We start from the raw sequence: 27099 nt of genomic DNA, 5'->3' as shown, positions 1-27099 counted from the left end.
TTATACGCATTAATACAATTACCTTACTTTTTCTCAAAAAAAAAAAAATATTAAAATTTCCTAAAGCCTCCATGTCCTAATTTTTTGACAATATTTATATGTATGTCCAAAGCACATCCCGTTGTCTCTTAGAATTACATTTTCGATACCTTGAACTCAATATATTTGATAGTCAAAAGAACATTCTTAGTTCGTCTCAGAACAAAGTATCAGTACATCCATGCAAAGTATGTATCATATTATAAACATTTATAGACTCTCCAACTGATTTGTCGACAACTTGTACATAATTGACCTCATTCCTCAGGTCCAATAATTAGATTCTCACTGTCATTCTGGATCTAATACCCACATCTCTACCTACAGAACATACTATTTCCATGAATGACAAGGGAAATATTCTCAATAGCATGTCCCGGTCAGTAAAGAAGTGGAAATAGCTTGTGGGTGGAAGATCCGAGCCCCTTTGTGTTCCTTATACGATCCGAGTTCTGAACAAACACCTAAAAATGTTTTAGTAAACAAAAGTTACAAAAAAAATATCCCCGGGTTTTTATCGACAACAAAACTCACACCAAGGCTCAGTTTGGGACGAGTGCATGTACAGACATTTGCATTTCAAATTTCATCCTATCGTTTCATTCATTGACAATATTTGTTAATAAATCTCAAGTGGTGCAAATTGATTCATTGAAGACTACAAGCTCAGGGAAGTGGGGGGTTTGAAGCCCGGCATCTTTGCGGGGTGAATGACCAACTCGCCACTTCCAGAGTCTGCAACAGTTTAATTTATAATAATGATAATAATATCAAGTATCCCACTTTTACAAATTGAACAAAGATATGGGAGAAAAAAGAACACCAGGAAAAAAAACTAAAGGAAATGAAGCATATTTACATCCTTCACCTATATATAATCAATTATTGACCAAAGCCCCCCCAAGGTAATGATACTGTTTCCAGATATGCGTGACCCATGTTGCGGAGGCTAATGAATATATAACATACAATTTTCACACATGCACCCGTTCGTTCAATGTCCTCGGATGTGGAAGGGAAGGACCAAATGTTGTTCCCAATAAAGCTGCAGTAGCAAGATTGTGATGCATGTACAAGTGCCTATATCACCTCAATGACAAGGGAACGTAGGCAGGTGAATGCAATGGATGATGTTCTATCTTGTTTGGGAGTTCTCGTCCACATATATTGAGACATAAGCATCCATGGCACCAGCAGCAAGCAAGACTCGGTAGGGATGGAATGTGAGGCAGCTTACAGGTCCAATCTTCTGGGCCATGAAAGTAGGGTGGTAGCGGATAGTACCAAGTTGTGCACCCCCAAGGCTAAAGACCTTGATGAGTTGCTTTGCTGAGCCACTGGCTATTATAGGGGCATGGCGATGGACAGCCAAGGCTGTCAGCGAGCCCCTATGGGCATCAATTGTGAGGTATGTGTCATCGTGCTTTCTAATATCCAGAAACTGAATGTCGCCAGCCTGTGATGCACTAACAATCTGCACAGATATGAAAAACCACGGCTTCAGGTTGGTGGTTAAAGCAAATAACATCTATTACTATATGAAGCAAAACCTCAGTTCTGAGTCATACATACATACATGGGACTTCAATTGTTTTCATTCATTAAAAATACCATGTACAACGAACATGCCTTTCAAAGAAACAAAGATGGTAGAATAGTGACTGGTTTTTCTCCATATAATTTATGGACATAATTATACTTTTTCGTTTCATTTCAGCTCAGTTTGAAAAGAGTACAAATACAAATATGTGGATACAAAACCTTGTACTCTATATACTTGCACTGTAGATCATTGCATTTGTTATCTTTCCAAACTGAGCCTTCATGTTTCACTTTCAGCATTGTTTTTTTTCGATAAATTTAAACTGTTTTTTTTCTTTGGTATTCGGTGCTATGCACCCATTAATAACTTCCCCCTGACCCCTTTTTCCCCAAAGTGCTGGTTGCGGGATTTGATTCTGCATCAACGCTGGAACAAACCAGCTAACACACCAACAAGCCAGCCCTCGGTTGGTCACTTTCAGCAATTGTTTTTATTAACATAAAATTACCTTTTAAAAATATTAAAAACCAAATTTAATTATAAACTATTAGTTCGGAAAGTAACTAATTTATAATGACCTGCACAACCATTACAAAATAATGTTGAGTAAGGCTAGCCTACCACAACGTTGGGACAAATATTTCCATCATTTTGGATCCTTCAGTAAACAAGCACATACAGGATCCTTCAGTAACCAAGCACATACATTGTTGCAAACCATCTCTAGTGCTGTACTTGCCATAAAAGCACTCTCATTGTGACCGTTATACAACCCAAAACATCAGAGGCCACATGTTAAATATCGATAATGTTAATCATCAAATATCTAGTAGTCAGAAAGCTCACAGGACCACTAGTTCACCATTCAACCATCCAGTCTGGTCCAAGTCTAACGACATTGTTAATAATAACAGAAACAGAGATTTATGTCTGAATTATTACGCAGGGGAACTACAAAAACTGTTGCCACTGTAACTCTCATAGTATTCATAGTATATGAGACATTTGGGTACCATATCAAACACAATTTCACCTACTTAGAAACCTGACTAAGGCACTGAAGCAACATACCTTTGCTGGATCCAATCCAGGTTGAAAGCCAATCCCCACTACTCTTTGAGTGTGCAGACGTGTAGAACAAACAAGCCTATAATTTAACAAACAGACCAAAGTAGAGCTAATAAGCAGAAAACTAAGATTGGAAGAGAACAAATAAAGATAATGAATCGCCCAACTAAAGTTTAGGGTAAAGACCCCCATGAACTTTAAGTATCTAACACTTTAAGTTGTATTTTAGAGCAAGTGACACTTGGACCTCCAAACATTCATTTGTGACAAAGACCCCCCTGAACTTTAAGCATCTAACACTTTGCCCCTCCGTTAGCATTCCATCAGATAACTTTGAAAAAGATTCTCATATGACTGTTATGTGCTTTTTAAACATTTCTAAATCTCGAAACTACCCTTTCTTTAAGTTGTGAGACTATTTTATGCCCTTGCTTCCATATTTGTATAAATCCTTTACTTATAATTCTTTCTTCTGACCTCAAGTGGGCCAAAAAGAGAGATAAAGTAATTTGCCATATAGCCCCACTCATTTTTGTCATTTTGAAATACCATCCTCTAGTCCATATGAATCTTGAAAGGATATTAGGGGTTTTGTCATAAGTGAAAGTTGGGGGTAAGTGTCACTACCCCCAAGCACAGTGGTAATCTGTAATTTACCCAAAATTATGCTACATGACAAGAATAGTACAAAGCAAAAGGCAAGGAGAGAGTTTCACGTAAAACACTTCAGATTGCATACAAAATGTTCAACGCTGGCACTCTCAGAGGATAATTTCGTGCAAAAAGAAGCAAACTTACATTTCAGGAGTACGGATGTCAAATAGTCTCACAGAACCATCAACGAACCCAGCCGCCAGCTGACCCCCATGAACTTGAGAGGCAGACTGCAAAATGGAATATGTTCAGTAAAAGCATCAAACATCATAATCATTACCAATAACAACAATGTGAGAAAACATAATACTAAAATATGAATTAAAAATTATAGAAAGAAGGCAAACAAAGCTAAAGAATCCAATGGTCCTATATGCCTCTGAAGTAAGGTGGCTTGGAATAAAATGGTGGAACACAGATGCCTGGCCTTTAAATGCCTCAGGAAACCAATTTATAGTTTTTCATAATTGTGCCTCAGGAAGCACTAGAAAGAAACACCACCAATTTGTAGTTTTTCAAATTTATGTTCTATATTCACCAGTAAATAAAGTACAAAGAAATCTAACCAACGCTGAGATGCTGCTCTCTGATGATGAAGTTATGGAACTAATAAGCTGTTCCTTATCCAGGTCCCATAGCATGATGGATGATATCTCCCCAGAAGCATACTGATTGCAATATCATAAAAGAAATACATTAAAGAAAATAAATGTAAAACTATCAACCTTTAGTTACAATGATCGAGAAAACAGTCTTGAAGTGAACATGTACCAAATATCCAGATTGCTGCTGCCAATCCACAACGGCATTGACACTACGAACTCCAGGCCTATGGCCTTGAATTGAAGAGAATGCTGTTACAAGCTTTTGTTTACCCTTTACGGTATAACCTTTCCATATACGAATATTTCCATCACCTATTTTAAATAAGCACACCATTAGATCCATCTTTAAATTCTGCTGAAGTGGCTAGTTACAACCACCACACTGCTTATCAAACATACCAGCTACGAATCTTACATGAAGCAACAAGAAGCAGGCTCTCATCAAGCTCATTTACAAGGCACAACTTTGAAATTCCTTTTTCAGGAAGATCATGATTGTCAAAACTATTGAGAAGAGTCGCTTCCTCATAGTTCCATACCCTGAAAAGCAACCAAAAATGCAGATAATGTTATAAAAACTTAAAAAACAAAAAGAAACCAGCATCAAGAAGACACCAAACCCATCAACATTTCATCAAGTAGATTAACTAAGTCAATCAGTGTTTCTAGGCTTCCATAGGAAACCCATTGGAATCTTGACTGGTCACAACACAATATGCTCATTTTCAGTATAAACAGAATTAAAAACAATTCCGTTATGGAACATGAGTAAACAAATTATGATTTAACCACTCATAATTTAACAATAAATATAGCTTTATACATAACAGAATGGCAAAAAAGGATTCGTGCACCTGACCCCATATAGTTTGGATAAGACTTGGATGGTGATGATGATGGCCAAGAACATGACTAAACAAATTATATATAAAGTACATACCCAACTACAAGCCCCACAATGCATGAATATTTACCCATGTACAACTCTGTACAAGTAAGCAGTCACTGGAAGCGCATTCAGGCATACAAATAAAAGTAATAACATTAAGGACAAAAGTTATAACGTCAACAACAATGATAATGAAGATGATGATAATGTAATGATAAATAATAACTTTTAGCAGTAAAGAGAAGAAAAGTTCTGTACCTGATTCTTTCACTCTCATCTGCAGCAATTACAATAGGAGAGAAAGGTCCTAGAAGAGTTGTTTTTGTACCCATTTCAAATTTGGTATCCCAACTAGCAATTTGATTATGGAGCTTGCTTACAGCTGTGAAACAAAGATGCCCCATGATCACTATACTTCCCCAAGCAAAAAAGACAAAAAGATGAAAAAAAGGTTTACAGATAAAAATAAAGTTGAACACTGAAGACTCATGCTGATCAAATTACAAGGAAAAAACTCACAAGAATGCTGGCATTTTGCTATGCCATCCAAAGAAGATTTTTCCTTCTCTTCTCTTCTAGCAATTATTCCTTCATTATCATCTGCTGCAGTAAGGAGTGGCCTTGAGAAATGACCACAACTCCAATTATATATGGTTGATTGTGGAAGCAAACTACGCTCTGAAGCCCCACAAGGTCCACCAGAACCTAAAAGGGGATTAGCTAATCCTGAATCAGGAGAGTTCAACAGGTTCGGCCTGAACTCTAAAGAACAAACTCTTCGTATTCCTGTCAAATAATTCTGACGAGGGGGACTAACAGGAGGAGTTCGAAATGTCAAAGGTAAATGACCTGTCAGAAGGCAGCAAATAGAAGAATTCATATTGTATAGAACATATTGGAAGATAGGTAAAACAAAATTTTGGCATCGGACATGCCTTGAGAAAAATCATAGTGAGGTCAGGTTGTGGACTTGTATGAGTATTAAAAAAATAATGGAACACAATCAGAAAGAAGTTCTATTGCCTTGCAAAATTAAATCATAATAAATGGCACATTGTAGATTCATGATGCATTAACATACATGGGCAACAAATGAAAATAGAGACTAATAATACCAGCCATACCATATAAAAAATAAATAAAAGTTTACCTGCATTCATGTCAAACCATGAAGATGATCTTGCCAGACCAACAAGGTTAGGGGCTGGAGATGTGTTTACACAATCCCCTTGCCGAATACTGCTGCTATTGAAGCGTAATGGCTTTGTAACCTGTTCAATACCAATTATTGAGAGTATCCGCCGACCAAGACCTGCAATCCGAGGTGATGGATCCTTGGCAAGGGTACACATAGACAATACACATTGTGAATATATTCCACTGTCAAGTGATCTTGACCTTGAATGTTTAATTACCCCATTACTGGCATTTTCATTTAATAGTATGCCAGAATCAGAATGGTGAGATGAATCATCTGATAACGGAGACCCATGCATTAATCCTGAAGAAGAAAGAGGGCTGCTAGTGGAAACCCTACCATCTCGACCCACAGCTGTGCTGTCACTGCCAACTCTCATCACAGGACCAATTTGGGAAGGAATAGTACTTCCATGCTGCATGTATTGACTTGTACTAGTATAGCAGCTTCCTGGACTTCTAAAACTAGCCAAAGATGGTAAGGAATTTAACAGAGAGTTAGACTGTGGCTTCCAGTATGCTGCAGCAATTGACTTCAGGTGCTTATTGTGACCAAAGGCAAAGCGTGCAAGAGCTGTCAGAAAATAAACTCAACAGTCAAAACAAGGATACAGAGAATAGATCCCCAGAATGATACATCATCTGGGAAAGCATACACACAAATCATATAAAAAAGGGCAGCCTAGTGCACGAGAATCCTGCCAATGCAGGGTCTGGGGAGGGACAGATTTATGCAGCCTTACCCCTGTCACATACAGAAAGGCTGTTTCCAACTTTCCATGATTTGAACCCCAGTCACCTAGGTCACAATGGTGCAACCCAACCATTACACCAAGGCCCACCCTCACACAAATCATATATCAGAATAGATCAATGGATAACTCATGCATAATGTGAATCAATATTAGTACATCCAATTTGAATCCATAACACATGATGGAAAATGAGATGTTCCACATATAAACTAAGCATAAAATAAAGGTACGTGCAAATAAGGTTTAGTGATCATTTTGTAGCAAGTGCAGGCAGATCATATTCCTTAATACACGTGCATCAAAACTGCTCACATTTGATCTTTTTTTTTTCCCTTTTTATCTCATGGAAACAAAAATTGAATGTTGTTAAATGCCAGAAGAGATCATGCATGAGAAATTTCTACCTGCAAAACTGCATTGCTATACTATTGCAGGAAAGTACCAACAGCACATTAGATTTCAAAGTAGAACTAAGTTCTGATCTAATTTTGAAACCAAAGCTATTACCAGAATATCAGTGAAGTTTCACAATCCAATCAAATTTTGACAAAAAAAAAAAAACTTAGAATACCTGCCAATAAAAGCTTTTATCCTAGGTAAAATCTATAATGCATTCTTGGAAATAGCTGCAACATAACTCAAACGTGGACAAACTAGTGATAAAGCAACACATAATAGTGACATATTTAACATTGCTAGTCTTTAATGATAAGCATACCTTGTGAAACATGAAAATACACCTGTGAAATGTGAACCAATGAAAAGTATGTAGACCATGTGATGTCTTTAACGTGAATGGTTGAAATTTTGATGGAACATGCCATAAAAAATTCAAAATGCACCGTAATTAGACTCCTTTTCCTATCACTGACTTATGCCTCATTCTTCCTTCTTTTCTATTACAATCTTTTTTGGGTAGTAAAAAAATTATTAAAATAAAAAATAAAAAAAAAATACAAGGAAGGTGACCGGAAGTCACCCAAGAGAAAAGAGAAAACAAGAAACAGATCCCACATACTCATCTCCCCAAACAAAGAAAATCAACCAAAAAAACAAAACCACACCCCAAAATATTTTCTATTAGAATCTCATTTTGCCTGTTTCTTTCATTGATCTGATTTACCCAACTTATTCACCAAAATGATAGGAATTTGATATGCATTGTTCATTTTGGCTTCCCCTGGTATAAGAACAAAACACAGATGTAACAGAAAGAGAAGGCTGTTGTTACATACAAGACAGGATGTTCTGGTAAGCAATGATGTTCAGTTAGGAGGAGTGGGAAGGTGTGTATTGATGAAGTGAGGAAATTAAAAACAGATGGAATTAAGATGCTTGATAGAGAAATAGATGTTGGGAAAGGTAATTGGTATCTTTTATATAGGAGGAAAAGAAGCAGCAAGAACTTTTGAGAAATTGGAAGAGAAAGAGAAAGGAAGTGCACAGAAGAGAAGGATCAAAACATAATTGCAGATTATTTAGGATGAAAAAGGAAGCTGCATGGTTAGAGAGTAGGAAAAGAGGGCATGTCTAGAAAGGGGTGAGATTAGGAGACTAAGGGATGTGTGTGGAGGGTCATGCTGAAGTGGAAACGTAGAGGGGGAGAATGGAAAAGGTAGATAAAGGTTTGCAGAAATGTTGAGATTGAATTAAATTGGTTTGGTGTTTTGGGTGAGTTGATATCGGCTGATTTTATGTAGCACGAAATACTGGTATGGAGGTTTCTTTAATAGATATTAATGTTGGGAGGTTGATTTTTGTGTAGATTGATTGTGATTGTTCTGAGTTAGGAGGGTGGTAGTCATTCATTTTCTCTTTTCAGTGATGTCTTATCACCGTTTTTAATGAAATTTTCTTCTTTAAAAAAGAGGTCATTGCTCAATGTTGGTCTCAGCTATTTGGGGTCTTGGGAGGTGAAATTATCTTCTACACTATCAAAAAATTTTGTTTTCTTTCAAAATCCTAAGCCTTGACCCACAGTTTCAATGCTACTCTAGAATTTTATAGAGCACCACTTGAATTTTCAAAGAATAACATTCTTGACCATGATTTCAAAGAAATAATTAAATCCACCATTCCTATGCTAAAGATAAAGAAGTTGGACCAGCAACAGTGTAACTGATATATGCCTACCATAACTACAACAGGTATCATCCTCTTTTCATAAGAAAACGAGAAAACATAAAAATTCTGAACCATACAGGAACAGAAAAACAATGAGCAAACACAAAACATCAGTTTCTTTACAAAGAAAGGAAGACTGTGTTAACTTATTATTCAGAAGGCAAAATAAAAATCAAATGGCAAATGTACTCCAATATTTATGATTTGGATGCATTTCTTTTCTTTCTTTGGGTGTATGTGCAATCAGGGAAATGGTTTGCAAAGTCAGAGGTCTCATTACATGTTCCACATCATATTGAAGAGAACCAAATAGAAAGTCGGAGGTCTGATTACATACCTACAGCAACTTCCACTCTGACCAGTGGGCTTCCATCTGAAACAACATTCAATAGAAGACTTTTAACGATATTAATCTCGGCCCTAACTTTTTCATCATCATCACACTCTTCGTCACCTCCAACCCCATCTCTGAACAACTCAGAACCAACATCAAGAAGAGTGCCCAAAGCAAAAACAGCCGAAGCCCGAACCTGAAACATGGTAGCTCATGTTAAAGGCACAATGTTTGGCTGGACACCTGAAGGAGTAAAGGAATTAAAACAAAAGCAATACCTCAGGTTGGGGCTCTGACAGAAGAGGTATACATGTTGCAGGTGCATCTGCCTGCAAACCTACTATCTGCGCCTCTGGAAAATCCTCCCACAGCTTCCCTAGACAAAGACATAGCCATTGAAGAAGTAATGGCTCGGTCTGTGCATCATGGGGAATTGCAAGTTGGAGATGTTTCAGGCAGATATGAATCAAATCAGCCTTAATACAGGCTTCTTGTCCCCGTCTGTGCCCATCAACAATGACAGCCAAAACAAATGCAGCCATTGCCCGTTGTTCTGGATAGGCTTCCATGCTATCAAGAAACCTGATAAAATATATGTGGCCCCCATCCTTCACAAGATCAACCTGACAAGACTAATATTCCACAACAAAGAAAAATTAAATGGTTATTGTTTTAGAAAATACTTGTGTAGCCAAGACAACTAAAAAGCAACAAAAGAACATTGTTGTAGAAAAAGGAAGATAAATGAAAAAGATACAAATAATTCCGATATAGTAGATTTTATATCCTAAAGTAGTTCCTTTTTTTATAAGAACAAAGTATCCTAAAGTAGTTCTAGAGTAGGTAAAAGAAACTCACTAACTCTCTTCAAAAAGAAGAGAGGGAAGGTTATGTCAATGTGCACAAGGACAGCAATCTTATGGTTACTGGTTAGTTTGGGAAGAGATAAATGCCAGAATATTCAAGTAACCAACACCAAAGAAGATGTGGTTGAAAGTATCTCAGAAGAGGTAGATCATTGGATAAATCTCCAAGCCTTTTAGTCTTTCTCTACAGATAAATATCCTTAGGGGAAGGTAGTATGTTGCATTCAACTGCTAAAGCAGGCATCACTTGATCTGCTCCAATATTGGACTTTATAAAACTAAACTTCAATAGTTTAGTTTTTTTTACAAGTAATAGAATTTTAATAAGGATATAGAATTTTAATAAGGATCAATAATGAACACACAGTGATTGCTTCCCACAAAGAGGCACGAGGTACAGCCTCTAAACAACCTAAAAATATAAAAACTAAGCCCAAAAAAGCCAGTTCCTATGCACCCCTAGTTTAGCTAGACAATCTGTCATCCCATTTGCCAATCTTCATTACCATTGAAATCTGACTTTGATATTTGTGGTTAGCCATTTGAATGTCCTCAAGGCTCCCCTATAAAACCAAGCCATTGTCCCCGGTTCTTTCAACCACCCAATTACTAATTTTGTGTCACTCAATTTGGAGTGTACAGGGATTGTACAGGGATATTCATGATGATATAATGGCCATCTTCTCAGGAACTTCACCAAGGATCAACAAGAACTGAATTGTTTTTCTTTTTTCGATCAATAACAGAATTTCATTAGAAATATTAAGAATTACAAGATAGGGAGAGGTAAACCATCTTAACTATCCACAAACAACAACACTGTTACAGCTGAGCGGCCTGAGACCAAAACAACTGATTCCTCCCCACCCCTTGTTTTGTTAAAACATCAGCAAAACTATTTGCTGCCCTTTTAACCCAACTGAACTGCACTTTCATATCTTGAATCATCCACTTGAATCTCTTTTTTTCGTTATTAAAAATCCAGAATCCTTTATCAGCCTTTTGCAGCCAATCTAAAACCAGTTTTCAATCACCTTCTACAATCAGCTTTCTGACATTCAGATCTTTTGCCTTTTACAGACCTTCTATAACCGCCATAAGGCCCATAACCTCAGCCCTTAGGGAGTAACCCATTCCAATCAGGCCTGAATAAAGACCAATGATCTGGCCTTCACTGTCCCTAAACACCCCTCCAATACCAGATGGGCCAATCAGGCCTGAATAAAGACCAATGATGTGGCCTTCACTGTCCCTAAACACCCCTCCAATACCAGATGGGCCTGGAACATGGCAATACAGACACATAATGAGGGGTGAAATCTGGCTAGGGAATTAACTCAATTAAGTAGAACTTTCTCATGGTCTCAGAGATCAGCAAGCAGCATGGCAGATGCATTGACCAGACAAGGAGTGAGCAGAAACCAGTTGAACCAAGGAATTACTAATCAAAAAAGATTGAGTACATGAACGTAAAGGACTGGAATTATTCTTAGGCAACAATTGCTGGCCTAAACCTTGAGGAGTGTTAGGGACATCTTTCACTTTGTACTAAATCCTATTCTTTTCACACAGATTAATAACATGAACAGTTAGCAACATATAACCACACACTTATCAGAATAACAAGTTAAAATTAATTGGCTTCTTCTCTATATTTCTTAGTTATCAAGGAAGATGCTGAATTTAAAATGTTATCAAGAAATTACAAAATATAATTCATGAAAAAATGCAAAATGTATGAATGATTTACCTTATCAAGTGCAAGGATCTTTGTCCATATGAATACAAGAATCTGTCTCAATTCCATTGCTGTTGTTTGCAGCAACTTGAGTACATAGGGAAATATCCCAACAGACAAAGCCTGCAAGCAAATCAGTAACTTGTAAATTAGTAAGAAGCAAATATGCTTTGCAACAAGTAATATACTGACAATAGAATAGTGTATAGGGGCAAACATAAGAGACAAAACATTACCAGATCAACAGCCCAAGGGCCCATGTCAAGAAATCTTCCAAGAAGAACCAATGCACGAAATCGATGACATTGACTAAGCAAAACCTGAGAAGAAAATGGATCAATACTTTAGTATAAAAGAAAAAAAAAGGAAGACCATGAGAATCATCTTAAATGAAGAATAAAAAGAAAAAAGAAATACCCAAAAGCCTTTAACTCAAGACGGTATGACAGTGAATGACATTTAATAATGGAAAGTGAAAATGTAAAACCTAACTAGGAAGGGACCAAAACAATCATGCACTAATAAGCATTAGGCACCAACACTAACATGCCCTGGAACAAATGGTCCATAAATGCAGGCATCAAATTAGAGATTGGTGCTTAGCTTGGATAGAACATTCAGCAGGGTACCCAAATAACCATTGCCAGTTTTCCTGCTAGGGTTGAGGTTGAGAGAACCTTGTTTGGAAGGGGGGATTCAAACCCCATTACAAGGGCAATACTAACAATGTCATTCGTCACACATCTCCACAGCGTGACACTCAATGTATTACAGACTCTTCTAAGAAATGCATATAGAAACTACACTATATTTCCTCCAACAATGTAGATAACTAAAACTGAAAGTTATTGACCAATTGGCATGCTTGAAAATATATCATACAGCTTTTACATGGATATATATATATAATTGATAACAATCATCTTGAAAGAGACCTAGAAGGCGCCTCACCTGAAGAACAATGGGCAACTGTTCTGGTGGTTTTTTGTGTTCAGACCCATGGTCAAGCCATACCTCAAAAGCTGTTAGCTGCTCCGTGAAAAATGGACTTGGCTGTATGTCAAACCAGAAACAATCAAGTTCTTATTGGAAACGGAAAATGAAAAGCACAACATATAACTATAAACTATCGTTCTACAAAATATGCAATTCTGATAATCAAAAATTTAAACCATGGAGACACCTGGAACTCTGCATTGGGTTCATCAACCAACATATGAAGCTGAGAAAGGCAAATTTCAGCAGCCATGTCCCAAGCATCCCTGTACCAAACATGATATAAATGAGATGGAAAATTTTTTATAGAAACAGTACCATTAAGATGCATCTGGAGATAAATACCACATATGATGCTGATGAGTTGGAGGCAACATTGGATATGAAATTGGTGAACAATTTGCAGATCGCATTATTCGCTCAGCAAGTAAAAAATTCCGGAACAGACTTGCAACCAGCAGGTCTTGCCTGAACAACCTCTGGAAATGTTCTGCACAAGGCCAAGTTCAGTGTTGACTAGGATAAACCACAAAAAGGGGTAAAAAAGGAAAAGCAAATTTAAAGAAAGCATAAATACAAAGCAAATTTTTTCAACAGTTCATCACCATGAGGAAGGACATTCCAAGCAATTGTGTCAGTCACTGCAGTAAAAATCCAGTTGAGCTCCCCCAGAAGTGTTTTTCGATCATTTTGGCGGCCAGGAATTTTGTCAATGAGGGAGTGATCAAAGGAATCATGAAGTAATGAACGTGTGCAAAACCTGGGAAAAATGCATGAAAATGAAAGTTCAAACAAAACACTATGACTAAACCAATATACAAACATCAATGCAAGCAAAGGATACAATCACCAGATGTACCAATAACAACTGCTTAAAGTATACAGGAAACAACCAAGAAAGAGAGCAGAGGATTCAAATTAAACGTAGAGCAGAACATTTAAAAGCTCATTTGGATGATACAAAATATATAGGCTATTTTGCAAAGATTTGTCAAATACAGTGTTCAATTGTTTACCCATCATAAAATGATTATTATACAAGAGTGCTTACACCATATAGAATATCTATATCAATGTATTCAGGACCCATTTGTTCAAAATACATAAATGTCATCCCACATAGAGTTATGATCATACAGAAGTGCTCCAAGAACATTTCTAAGACTGTACGAACCTAACATCCCTTTCACTTAGAAGGGCACTTCAAAATACTATTGGGGAGAGAGAGAGAGAGAGAATTGCATATGCTCACAACTTAAATGTCCATCCCAAGAGAAAGTACAGAGGAATAATTAAAATTACTAAAGAACAAATTATCAAAAAAATTGCTAAAGAAAAAATATAGATGGACTTTACCATCTTAGTGCCATCTTGATTGGTGTTGTGAGGCAGGATGTGAACACATCAGCAGGAAATTCAGCACTCTGCGGAAGAGTCTCATGTGCTTCACAGGCCGCAAGAAGAATGCAATCCTTTGCTGAAGATCCGGGACCAGAAGAATTACTTTCTTTTAGGAGCTAACCAGAGGTAATAGATAATATTAGAACAGACAGAATAACAATGTTGCAAGAAAACTTCATAAATATGCAAGTTAAGACAACCTTTTCAGTGAGTGAACTAAAGAGAGTGTTGCTAACCTCTATGAAGGCATTAACAACCATGCCTGCGGCAGAGCAATCAAAAACATATATAGAGGGTGTTTTGAGCCAGGAATCAAGGTCACTGATTGGCAGAGGAATGTACTGTGTGTAACTCTACACAAGGTGCACTGTAGTTAGAACCAGGAAAAAACAGCACCCTAGCAAGTGCATGAAAATAGTATGGAAAGAACTAAGAAGATTTTTACCTTATTAAACAGCCAAATTTCACCATTAGCAGTTGGTTTTGGCACTCCATGCCCATTGTAATGAAAGAGCACTCTCTCAGATTTGGCATTTTTGCGACAGGTATTACAAAGTTTCTTTACTTCATCCACAGTAGGATCAAGTTGAAGCTTGGGGCGAGCCTAATCACAACACAAGAGATCATTTAATAAATTATAAAAGCACCATTATGAACTAAAACCTCAAACTAGTACAAAATGCAGATACTCTCGTACTCTAGGCTGCCATCTTTCATATTGAGCATGCAAAGTTTTTCCAATCATTTCCAATGCTTTTGGAGCTGCCATAGAAAACGGATCTGCCAACCAATGAAAAAAAAATGAGAATGATTGCTGTTTCTTATCAAGAAATGGGGAAAAAAGCAAGCATAAAAAGGCATGGAAAAATCATTTGGTAATTTGTAACAACCAATCCAAATTAAATATTCTTTTAAGTGTATTCTAATTAAAATAAATCATGGAACCATCCAACATAAATCAAATAAAAGCTACAATTTCAACATATTGAACATGTCTCTTAAAGAAACCTAAGAATATCCAGCAAACATAAATACATAACAAAAAAAGGTTTGCAATCCATGTAATTACTGGAACTTGAACCAATAACTAAAATCCCATGTTCCTTAAATTTTCTTTCAAATAGATTAAGAAAACATGACTGGGAATGTAAAATAAATAACCACCTGAGGTAGTAACAAAAGATTTGAGGACTCAATCTAACAAAGGAAATTACAGATGATCGATGGTGAAATGCAAAAATGTGCGGCTAACCACAGTAAGCCATTCATTTAAGCCACTTCAGCTGTTATCAAACAGGCCCATAATAATTTAGTTCTTTATGCTACTCCTAACATGCCCTCCTCTTCCAGCTTACACACCTCTTTCAACTTCACAAGGCAGTCCATAAGGCTTTGGTTGCAAAGAAAATGGAATGTAGGAAAAGAAAATCCAAAAGGAAGTGACCTTCCTTACTTTTGGCTGACAAAGGGAACCAAAAGAAGAAACATAGTTGACATAAAATAAGGGGTATATTTTCTCTTTCACTTCTTTTCAGTGTTTGCAGACCGTTGTTGATCCAGCCAGTCAGACCAGTAAAAACGTCAGGGCCACAATTCTGGTTTAGATCAACCTCAAACCCACCAATAGTTGAAAAACCAATTACTTCAACAAAACTCGTCCGACCAGAGCAGTTGACGGTTGACCCACTTGACCCAGTTGTTGGGTCATCATGGTTTACAAGTTACAATTAATATGCAAACTTCCAAAGGACGTAACTTTGCAACCGGTAAGCTGATTAGGGTGTTTTTTTATTTTGGGTAACATTTTGTGATATATGCATCCCAACTCCCAATGTGCCTTGCTCCATTACTTCTGCCAAAAAAAAAAAAACTTTTGGCCTCAAATCTCAATTTTTAGTTTTTATTTATGAATACACACACACACACACACGTAGGGGTGTCAATGGACCTGGGTTGGACCCATCCGAATCAAAATCAATTTGAACAGATGGACAGACCAATAAGACACACTGAATTGGACCAGACCAGAATTAATGGTCAAAAGTATTATATTGGATTGGATTGGACCTGGTCAACTTGTAATGGATTTACATTGGACTGGGTCAGATTAAACCAATGTCCGGTCCATTGACATAAGATAAGAGTACAGGTGTCAATGGACCAGGTTTGGGTTGGACTCAATCTAAATTAAAACCAATTTGAACAGTTTGGAAGGTCCCAGTGTTTTAAAAGTGCAAGGCGGAAAAAAGGCACAGGCACAAGGCAAGGCACACGCCTTTTTGAAGCAAGGTGCACAAATATAAAAAAAATGCTAAAAATCAAAATAAATGCCAGAAAATTCAAAAAATGCAAAAAAAATACTAAACATAATATTAATAAAAAATATAAACTGTTTTAAAAAAATACTATCTAAAATTAAAATACATAAATATAAAATGCACCTAGGACCTAGGTGAGGCACATACCCTAAAATGTGCCTCGCCTGTGCGCCTAGGCATGCCAACTCACTGGATGGTCCAGACATTGAATTGGACCAATCCAGAATGGTCCAATGTATTCATCAGATTGGATTGGACCTGGTCCATCTACAATGGACTCATGCTGGACCAGATTGGATTGGAACAATATCCAGTCCATTTACAGCCCTACATATACGCATGATGGTGTGTCATGGTCTGAGCTATCCAACTTGGCCGGTTGAACCACTGACCCACGACCTAGAGGATAAAATGGTTCATCCTCTGGGTTGGTTGTTAAAACATTGCCTCCTTTGCATTCTCTCCTAAAAGATAGAGAAAGAAAACAATGGACAGTGAAACAAAGAAAGATTGACCCAAGTTGGCTCATAAAGAAATTTTTTTTTCTGTTCTCTTGTTTTCTTGGCAAACATAGTGTAATAGAGAACCCCTAGAATCCCATAAAGAGCTCATCATAGTCTTTTCCAGTTCTGTTGACAATTCTACTGACAACTTAGGGTCCGTTTGGTTTGCAGGAATAAGGATCTGGAATCGGATTCAGAATCGGAATGGGTTATTCCAATTCCCACTGTTCGGTTGGGTGGAATCGGAATCCCATTCCCATTCCTGCTGGAATGGCATTCCCCCATTTGAAGGAGTGGCCATTCCCTGCCCCTCCCTTGGGAATGAAATCCCATTCCTGCTGATTTTAATTCCCATTCCTGTCTGAACCAAACAGACTATGGGAATGGACCACTCCGGTTCCGATTCCAGAGGATTTCGATTCCGATTCCGACTACGAACCAAACAGACCCTTAGACATGTGGACCTCAACATGAAATTCTTCCAAAACACCTATTTAGGGTTTCTTTCTAGTACTCTTCTTCCATTGGCTAGGCAAAGAATTAAATTCCTACCAGGATTGGAAACACTAGCAGCAACCTACTAAGACAACTAAGACAATCTTGTTAACAGAGTAAAATTTATAGATCCAACAATGCAGAAACGGCCAAGTAGGACAACTCATTGTTGTCACCTCCTTTGTTTCTTGGCAAGAATGCATATCATGCTGACAATCAACCATTTACAGTGTTAGAAGTGCCAAGTAAGATCAATTTACCTGACTAATGGACCTTGTAGTAGTAGCAGATACAGGTGAAACCGAAGAAATTTTTTTATCGGTAAGAAAACAGAACTGTAATTTTTGTCTCTTGGTTGGCAGTCAAGCCTCTTATTGTACAAAACTCTTTTGTCTCTTAATATAATAATCTTTTCTTGCTGACCAAAACAAATCAGTAATGAAACAGAGGAAAATTTAATACGTGATCAGATAAAAACAATTTGGCAGTGCTTGATCACTTTACCTATCCAGCATTCCATTCTTGCACAAGGAGAGATTTTAATTACATCAGGTGGATCAACGCTAATGTTTAAACACAAGACAAGTGCTACACACCCAGTCTTCATCTGCACTAGACATTAAGCGTCAAAACTGTCAAATTAACATGGATGCCAAACAGAATATAAATACCAAAGGAATGAATATATGGACAACCAGAGAATAATAAAAGAAGAATAAAAACATCAATACAGACAACAATATGAGGAGAAAAGAAAAAAGCACCAATCAAGCCTTACAACAACGTTTGTTTATCATTGGAATGAAGTGAAGACTAAAAACTATAATTGTTTTCTTCATACTCATAGACTGAAATTGTTTTGAAATAAATGGTTCTTAAAAGCTTAAACTAATAAATGGAATAAACTAGATACTAGAATTTACTTTGATATACTAACAGTTAGATAGCAGAAGGGAACTCAAGAGGTCCAACTAAAATCAGTTGTGTCTAGAACTCTAGATCAATCATTGGAATGCAGTAAAGAGTAAAAACTAGAACACCAAGCACCACTTGCCAACAGAATTTCTACGAATCTATAATTGCATAGGCTCAGTCTGGGCAGATTGCAAATAGAAATATGTTCAATGCAAAACCATGTATATGATACTTCTAAACCTAGTATTTGTACTCTTCCCAAACTGAACCTTACTTCATACTTATAGACTCTGATATTGCTTTGAAACAAATGCGGTTCTTAAAAGCATAAACTCAAAAGTGTACTCTCAAGCTTACCAACTTATTATATGTCTTTATTAAAGATACCACCAAAAGTAGCTGAAAGAATGGAGATGTTTCAAAGGGATTTCTTATGGGAAGGGGTAAGAAGCTTCACTTGGTAAAATGGGAAAAAGAATGTAGACCAAAGAAAAGGGGTGGGCTGGATATTAGAAGGGTGAGGGTTTTTAATAGGGCCTTGACTGGAAAGTGGCGATGGAGATTTGGTATAGGGAGGAAGGAAATTCATTACGGAGGAAAGTGGTGGCTGGAAAAATATGGGGTAGTAAGATTTGGGTGGGAATCAGGGGAGGTGAGATCATCTTATGGGTTTGATTCTGGAAAGGGATTATGAAGTTCAATCGGGACTTTAGGTAACAAGTTTTTCAGTAGGGGAGGGAGCAAGAAGGGGGGAGCATTGCTTTGCTGGAAAAAATTAGAGAAGGTGAAAATTTCAGATCAGTCGAGGAATGAATTAAGATGGAAAGAATGCCCAAATGGGAAATTCTCTGTGAAATCATACTACATTGTTCTTTGTAGGGACAGCAAAAGTTCAGACAAAGTTGGAGGTGTTTGGGGAAACCTAGTTCCCTCTAGGGTTGAAAACTTTGTGTGGCTTGTGGCAATGGACAGTATTTTAACAGTGGACCACCTGAAATCAAGAGGACTTAACTTGGCTAAAATGTGCTATCTTGGGGCAGTTCTAGTTTGGGCTTGGGATGATGGGAGGAAAGGACAAGGGAAGTTTTGGTTGCACTTTTTGCCTCGGGTTCAGTGGTTTTTAGGGTTTTCTGAGTTCTGGTTTATGATAAGGATTGTAATTAGAGGTGGTTAGGGTATTTTATGGGTTTGGGTGATATCTAATCACCCCTTGTAATCTTTTTCTACTTTTCCCTAATAAATTTTTTTCTTTATTTATCTTCAAAAAAATATGTGCCATCTCAGTAGAGTGCAGGAGGAAAACATTTGCCATTTGTTTTTTTCATGCAAGTTTGCTGGTTTTATATGGAAACTGTTCACAGCCATGTTTGGGGTAAGAGATTTTCATCCAAGATCACCCGCAGAAATTTTCTCCTCATGGCCGAAGATAAGTGGATGCAGAAAAGCAAAAATTATTTGGAATTGCATTCATTTTGCAATATGTTGGAAACTTGGAATACTTGGAAGGATAAAAATAGAAGATTTTTTTAGGACAAAGCTTGGCCAGTAGACAGGATAGTGGTAGCAATTAGCAACTCTGCTGGATGTTCATACTACCAGAATTTAAACAAGTCACTAAGAAGGATATTGGGGATAAACTTGGGGAAGTAATGGGGTTTCAATTGTGTAATTTGGAAAATCTTGTATGATAAGTTTAACAATTTTCAGTTGTTTTCTTGTATGTGGTGATTCCTCTATCAGTAATGTTGTTAAAATTGTACAATTTATGATTCAAATCATACGATTCATATCGAATCATACATATAAATCATTTTTTTGCAAAAATTGTATGATTTATGTATAAATCATAGATTTGAATCTCAAATCGCGATTTATATGCAATTCATACGATTATTTAAAGAGTGGTTTTAATGAAACCCTCTTCTTTTAAATTTTTAATGCAAGAACATGTGCTCTGCCCTATTTTTTTCTATTTTTTTACACAAAACAGGTCTCTGCCCTATTATTTTGCACTCTTCTTTAGATGCCAAAAACAGGGGCTCCACACTTCATTTTCCCCTGTTTCTTTACTTTTTTCTCAAAAAACTCCTATTATTTAATGTAAAATACCACTTTTCTCCATTGTTTTATCACAAGAAAACAGGGGCTCCGCCCAGCTATTCTCACCCTCTTGTTTTGATGCAAAATGAAGGCTTTCCCTGTTTTTTTCCATCGTTTTCAACACAAAAACAGGGCTCTGCCCTACTATTTTTTTCCCTCTTTTTTTAATGTAAAATAAGGTCTCTTTCCCATATTTTCCTATTCTTTTTTATACAAAAACAAGGTCTCTTTCCCATCTTTTACTACCTTTGGGTACTCTCCCCTCATGAAAAGCAGAATCAAAGAGGGGAATAAGGAGGTGTTTGGGTTTCTAGAAGAAAAAATGGCTTACATTTCACATAGAATTGAGGAGTTAGGTGGGCTTGAAGGGGATAGAACAATAAGGGTGTAAGGGACAGCTGAAAGGTGGAGGTTAAAGCAAGAGTTGGAAGAGCTCCAAAAACAAAGAGGAAATAAATTGAGACAGAAATCTAGATGCCAGTGGTAAAGGGAAGATGATGGTAACACAAGCTTTTTCCACTTGGTAGCAAATGGAAGGAAAAGAAGGAATACCATCTCTCAGCTAGAATGGAATGAGCAATCGCTAACAAGGGATGAGGTCCGGAAGATATTGCACAAGCCTTTGTGGATCATTTCAAAGGTATCTTTGCTGGACAGCGGAGACCTAGAGAATCTCTAGAAAACTTTGCTTGGAGGAGAAGCTCTAGGGATTTGATGGAAGCCTTGGACAAGAATTTTGGCATTCAGGAGATTAAGGAAGCAGTCTTTTCTATGGAGAGGTCCAAAGCCCCAGGCCCGGATGGTTTTCAGGATTGCTGGGAGGTTGTAAACTTGTAGGTGCTGATTTGGTGGAAGTGTTTGAGGAATTCTTTGAAAGGGATAAATTCAACTCAGGGGAAAATGCAACTTTTATAGCCTTGATACCTAAGAAAGCAGATGCAAACCATCTTTTCATGAGGGGATAGGAATTTGGGTTCCCTCCCAAAGGTAGCTCAAGTACTATAGTGGCCAATCCCCTACCTTGCATCCCAGCATCCTAGCAAGGTTTTCTACTTCCCCTCTCTCTTTATTAATCCCTGCTACACAACTTTTGTTCCAGTTCACTTTGAGATTGGAGATCCTTTCGAAGTATGTTACCAACCTTTGGAGATGTTTGGGTTCACTCCCCGCATGTTTGTTGCCTGTGCTTGGGCTGTGAAGAGGCACTTAGACATCTTTTACTATCCTGTCCTCTTGCATCTTTTGTGTGGATTTGGTCTTCTTCTCCATTTGGTTGCAGGTGGACTCCTCCAAATGTGGCAATTCTTTTTTATCCGAGTTTTCACATTACCAAAGAAAAGGGGTAGAATAATGTGGAGGGCAACAAGAGCTGCTACCTTTGGTCCTTATGGGAAGAGAGGAATAAAAGGATATTTCCAAGGAGTGAAAAGAACCAAGGAGCAAGTCATCAACTCCATAGTTGTTAGGGTCATACATTGGCTGAAAGCAACTGAAACGTTCAAAAGTTTCTCAACTGTGGATATCCTAAGGGGATGGTCAGTAGTGGCTAACTCTGCAGCTGCACAAAGTGTGTGGTCAGCCCCTTTGGACACCTGCAGCACAACAAAGAGTAAATTGAATTTCGCTGGAAGCTCATTAGGAAACCTGGGGGCTCTCTGGAGTTGGGAGAGTTTTCAGGGATGGGTAGGGCAGGATGCAAGCACTTTATTCTGGCCCAATAGGCGTGGGAGATTCCTTAAGGGCTGAAGTTATGTCTCTACTTCAAGGTATGAGATTGGCCAAGCAATGGGGAAATCAAAACCCTGAGGTAGAGGGAGACTCTAAACTTCTAATAGGATGGCTCCAGACAAAAAGCTTGGGTGTATGGACCCTTAGACAACAGATGAGGGAAATACTTTGCCTAGCAAGGGAAGTGGAAGTAATTTTCAAATGGGTAAGGAGATCAGCCAATTCTGTGGCTGACAATTTGGGAAAGCAGGGGACTCTCAGGGAAAGCTTGTATTGGATTGTATTGTAAGATTTGAGATTTGTATGGGGTCAATACTCATGCTCTGAGTGGTTGATACTATTGTATTTAACTGCTATTTTAATGAAAATTATCACTTCCAATAAAAAATAAAAAAACATGGGCCGTGCACTACTATTTTCCCCCTCTTTTCTCTTGATGCAAAACAAGCACCCCTCCCCATTCTTTTCCATCGGTTTTGACACAAAACAGGGGCAATGCCCTATCATTTTCCTCCTTTTCTTAATGCAAAATGAGGGCTTTGCCACATATTTTTTCTCCGTGAAAACAGAACACCTGATGTGTTTAGAGATTTTAGACTTTAAAATTAAAATATGTACATGAATCACGATATCTTAGTTAGACTTTAGAATTTAATTACTTTAGTCATATATAATGTTTATTTGTAGTGTCTCACTATTGTACTGAAATGTGCAGTTTAAAATTTGAATTATTTTGCTCTTGGATCTTTGTAGGCTCTATGCAACCTAGTAGTCTTATTTTAATATTTTTTATGAAGCATGTTTGACTTTAACAACTGAAGCAATAGAAAGAGAACATTATGGTTTTTTCTCTTTAAAAGTCTTGGGGGATACAGATAACCAAAGAAAAATGGTCCTTAGTTATACCATAGGATAAATTGAATTATGACTATTGCTATGGTAAGAATGAAGTGTAATTGTCACCAATATTACCTACTTATATGATGTCTATAAGCTGAAAGTTGGTGCAAAATCAGTGTTCCTCGATTTTTTGAGATGTTCAGGTATTTTTTATAGGTTTTTGACAACTTTCAGAAAAATCAGAAAAAACCCTATGATTTACAATATGATTCACAATACAATTCGATTCAAACCCCTTTACAATTTACGATACAATTACTATTTTCAAAACATTGCTTATCACCTATCAGGATGTATCTCTTTTTTTTTCTTTTAATGAAATTCTATTTTTACCATAAAAAAAAAGAATTTTTCATATTCTAATGTTGGAAAGCAGAATGGAACCCAACATGTTCAAGTAAAACCAGTAGTCTAGATCTGTAGCCTCCCTTTCATCATTCATTTAAAGTCTCTCTACTAAAACCATTCAAAAAGTTCTCCTCTCCATCAAAACTGGGTAATCATCCTTTCAACAATGAAAATAGGTGGGCTTATTCAAATCTTCTTTGTCCTATTTTCCTTCTCTTTTTTCCCTTCTTTATCCATTTTTTTATAAGTATTTTGAGGGAGGGCAGGAGAAGTAAAACACATAGTTTCTTTCTACCTAACAGAAGGAACTGTCAACCTAAATTTTCAATTCATTCCAAAAATCTGGGGTAACAGAAGAGGAAGGTCCACATCATTTCTGTAAATATTCTTAGAACTACAAGTCACAAGCAATAACTATGAAGAGACCAGGAAAAACTATGAGACCAGGATCATCAAGATCTTACAGACAAAATTTCCTCTTTGCAAGAGGATAAAAAAGTAGGGTCCCTGGATCCCTATGTTACATGGTTACTAGTATGAATTTCACAATCATTTTTTGATTGTTATAAAAATGTCAGAATCTGCACAAGTATGAGGCTTTAAACTCATCAAACCTTTTATCAGTAATTAAACTCATCAAGCCTTAGAAGATAAGATTCAGGGAATGCATACTGGAAGCTGAATGAGCAAGAAATTTTGACAAGTTTAGTGCCAAGGCCTGGAAAATCATTTTTCTTTTGTTTCCAGATTTCAGTTATAGTCCTACTTGTTTCACCATAAAAGGGGCAGAAATTTTTTCAATCTGCAATGTTTCAGTTATGTTTCTGCCTCTTCTACAGTAAAATATTGTACTTCACTTTAACATGGAGACAGAGTTATAAATACAGCCTATTATACCAAGTTGTACAAGGAAAAGGTCATGGTTATGTGGACAAGACATAAAAAGGGGAGTATCGTTTCTGATAAAAAAGAAGACATAAAAACACAGTTAAAATATAAGAGTCAAGATTTTAATAATTGATCATAAAGATAAAAAGAAAAGAATAGAAGAAGAAAGAATAAGCTGAAATTTGTAAATATAAAAGGAGTGATTGATCACAAATATAAAAAGAAAAGAATAAAAGAAGAAAGAATAAGCAGAAATGATCAAAAAAAAAAGAAAGAATAAGCTGAAATCTGTAAATATAAAAAGAGGGGGAGTAAGGGTGAGAGAGAGGGGAAGAGGCAAATTAACATGTCAAAGAACATCCAAGGCTAGCACATAGAATATTAAGGAATTTGTGTAGATTAAATTCATACCCTAAGCCTAATGTAAGCAGAAAATTGGTAGATCACTGTTTCTATGTCCTTGCATCAAGGATCTCAAATTAATATTGGCTCTTGACAATCAAGCAAAACTGCAAAAGCCATTAACAGCATGACATCTGGGGGTTCGACAAGGTGGATTCTTCAATGATGTTATAGATTTTTTATCATATGCCATCTAGATTTCATAGGATTATACTAAAATTTCTATTATATTTCTTAACTAACCTCATCTAGATTTCTTTTAATCAATACCCATTGTTTTGCATCAAGGAAAAGCAAGCATCTAATAGTTAGAAAAGGAAATTTATAATACAGGCATTACTGGAAGGCTGATCAACTGAGAAATATCCAGCATTAATTATTAACTTTCCCAGGCCATTGTTGTCAAGGCAATAAGGCGCTCATGGAGGGTTGCCTCACTTAAGCGAGTGCTTATTTTGTAGTACATGGTGCTATGAAATACTCTTGTGTTCTTTCTTTTTTGGGATTATAATTATAATAATAAAATAGACATTATTAAACTAAAATATTCATTTTGTGGGTTTATGTTTTAGTTTCTTTTTATTATTTTCTTATTTGTTAGGGTTAAAGCAACACACATGTTGGTCTGCGCTATCTTGAACCCTCAAAGACTTCAAGCTACAAACCAATAAGCAAGAAAGAACTTAAAATTTTTCCCAGTCAATGCATTCTTCATTTTAATCATCACATCTTCTTCATCCCCTTCCACTCATTCTTTTCTTCTTTTCCTATGACAAAAATAGGGGCTCAGTCCCTATATTTTCTGGATTTTCTTTTCTTTTGAGTTTTCCTCTCATGAATATGTTGATTTTCTATGTTCTAAAGTTTAATATGAAGTTTATACTTTTTTATGAAGATTATCAATAATTATTAGTGAAATATGGTTGTTGGTTGCTATGGAACCTAGGGAATTACCCTAAGATTCATGTTTTTTTCATTTAAAAAAGTTTCATCATCTATAGGCAATAAGGCGCCCCCCCCCCAGTAGCCAGCCTCACCTTAGCACCTTGAAAACATTGTCCCAGGCAAAGGAAAAGTACAATATTTAGTAGTTTGCATCTTTCCATATCAAGTGGCGGCACCTTGCTTGATTTGCGAAATTAATGTGCTTCCTCATTAACGAAAGGTTTGTTGTGAATCAATGATTGATATGTCATAATACCCGTAAGAAACAGGAATAGCTTAGTACTTTGGCATCTTCACCATAACCAAATGGCCTAGCATCCTACAAGATTCACCTTATGGTGTATTATGGTGAGGAAGCTATAACTTGGAAACGCACCCCGAAAAAGAAAATCAGCATAACATAATATTGCCTTATTGCCTCCAACCAAACCAAGCCATTTTTTTATTTTAGTCTACATTCTCCAACAAAAATAGGTCTTACTTCACCTATCTGTTACGCTTGGCAAAAGCTAATGGCAACTACCATGTTTAATTATCAATACAAGCACGTATTTAATAACGGGAACAAAGTAATAAATTCACAAATCAAGAGTATTAGTTAAACAATCCACCAAACTAAAAATGTCACCTATGACGGTACAGCGGCAAAATAAAAACCAAACACAGAAGGGTGGGGGAAAGGCAGAGACAGAAAGCAGAGCTTACCCGGTCCTTAGGTCTCCACTTCGAGACCAATCCATTCTCAGATGGACCAGACGGAAGGCAATCTTCAAACGCTTCATGCCGAAGCTCGCATAACACAACAGTCTGCGGCAAATATGCCATGCTTGTCGTCTTCGTCGTTCCTGCAGCATTGCTACTTGTACTGCTACCAGCCTCCGAATCCCTCCTCTGTGCAACAATATCCCCATCTTCATGACTCGAAAAATCATCAAAATGATTCGAAACAGCGACGGAGGATTGTGAGAATCGAGATGCCATCAGATCTCCCAATGCCATTCAAATCTAATAAACAATCACCCCCGCCCTAATTGTACCGTCAAGACCATCATAAGTTAGTTAGAAAAATAACCACAGTACAAGACCAGAACCCCGTAAACCTCACTCTGTATGATAGGAGCTGAATGCTCATCAAAGAAACGACACTTAATCAACGAAGCCGCTGAACCAGCGGCGCATAGATATACTCCAAGAAAAAGATAGAGAATCCAGCTTTTGCGCGAAACCTAAGATCTGTGGAACTACTACCTGTCTCTGAAAACCCTAGAAACCCTAACTCGACAAGGAGAAGGTTAATAAGAATGGCGGCAGAACAAAGAGGGACAAAAAAGACTTTCGATATTTTCCC

The 27099-nt window shown here is 37.1% G+C and overlaps 1 protein-coding gene across 1 annotated transcript; it reads right to left on the bottom strand.

The window, feature by feature from the left end:
• Positions 1–686: 686 nt before the first annotated feature.
• Positions 687–27099, bottom strand: LOC104597226 (regulatory-associated protein of TOR 1). Its single transcript, XM_010258669.3, has 23 exons — positions 26457–27099; positions 18030–18132; positions 14907–14989; positions 14655–14813; positions 14446–14562; positions 14165–14325; positions 13414–13568; positions 13154–13298; positions 12996–13074; positions 12764–12865; positions 12049–12132; positions 11825–11935; positions 9487–9840; positions 9212–9404; positions 5949–6569; positions 5318–5647; positions 5057–5180; positions 4325–4449; positions 4076–4221; positions 3871–3972; positions 3449–3534; positions 2654–2729; positions 687–1513 (listed from the first exon to the last, which is right to left on the bottom strand). The coding sequence occupies exons 1-23, from the start codon at positions 26748–26750 to the stop codon at positions 1175–1177; spliced, it is 4089 nt and encodes a 1362-aa protein (XP_010256971.1). The 5' UTR covers positions 26751–27099; the 3' UTR covers positions 687–1174.

The sequence above is a fragment of the Nelumbo nucifera genome, chromosome 2 (assembly GCF_055504915.1).
Source record: "Nelumbo nucifera cultivar China Antique chromosome 2, China Antique-T2T, whole genome shotgun sequence".
Taxonomy (NCBI): Eukaryota; Viridiplantae; Streptophyta; class Magnoliopsida; order Proteales; family Nelumbonaceae; genus Nelumbo; species Nelumbo nucifera.
Note: the sequence above shows the minus strand (reverse complement) of the source record. Positions and strands in the feature narration are given on the sequence as shown.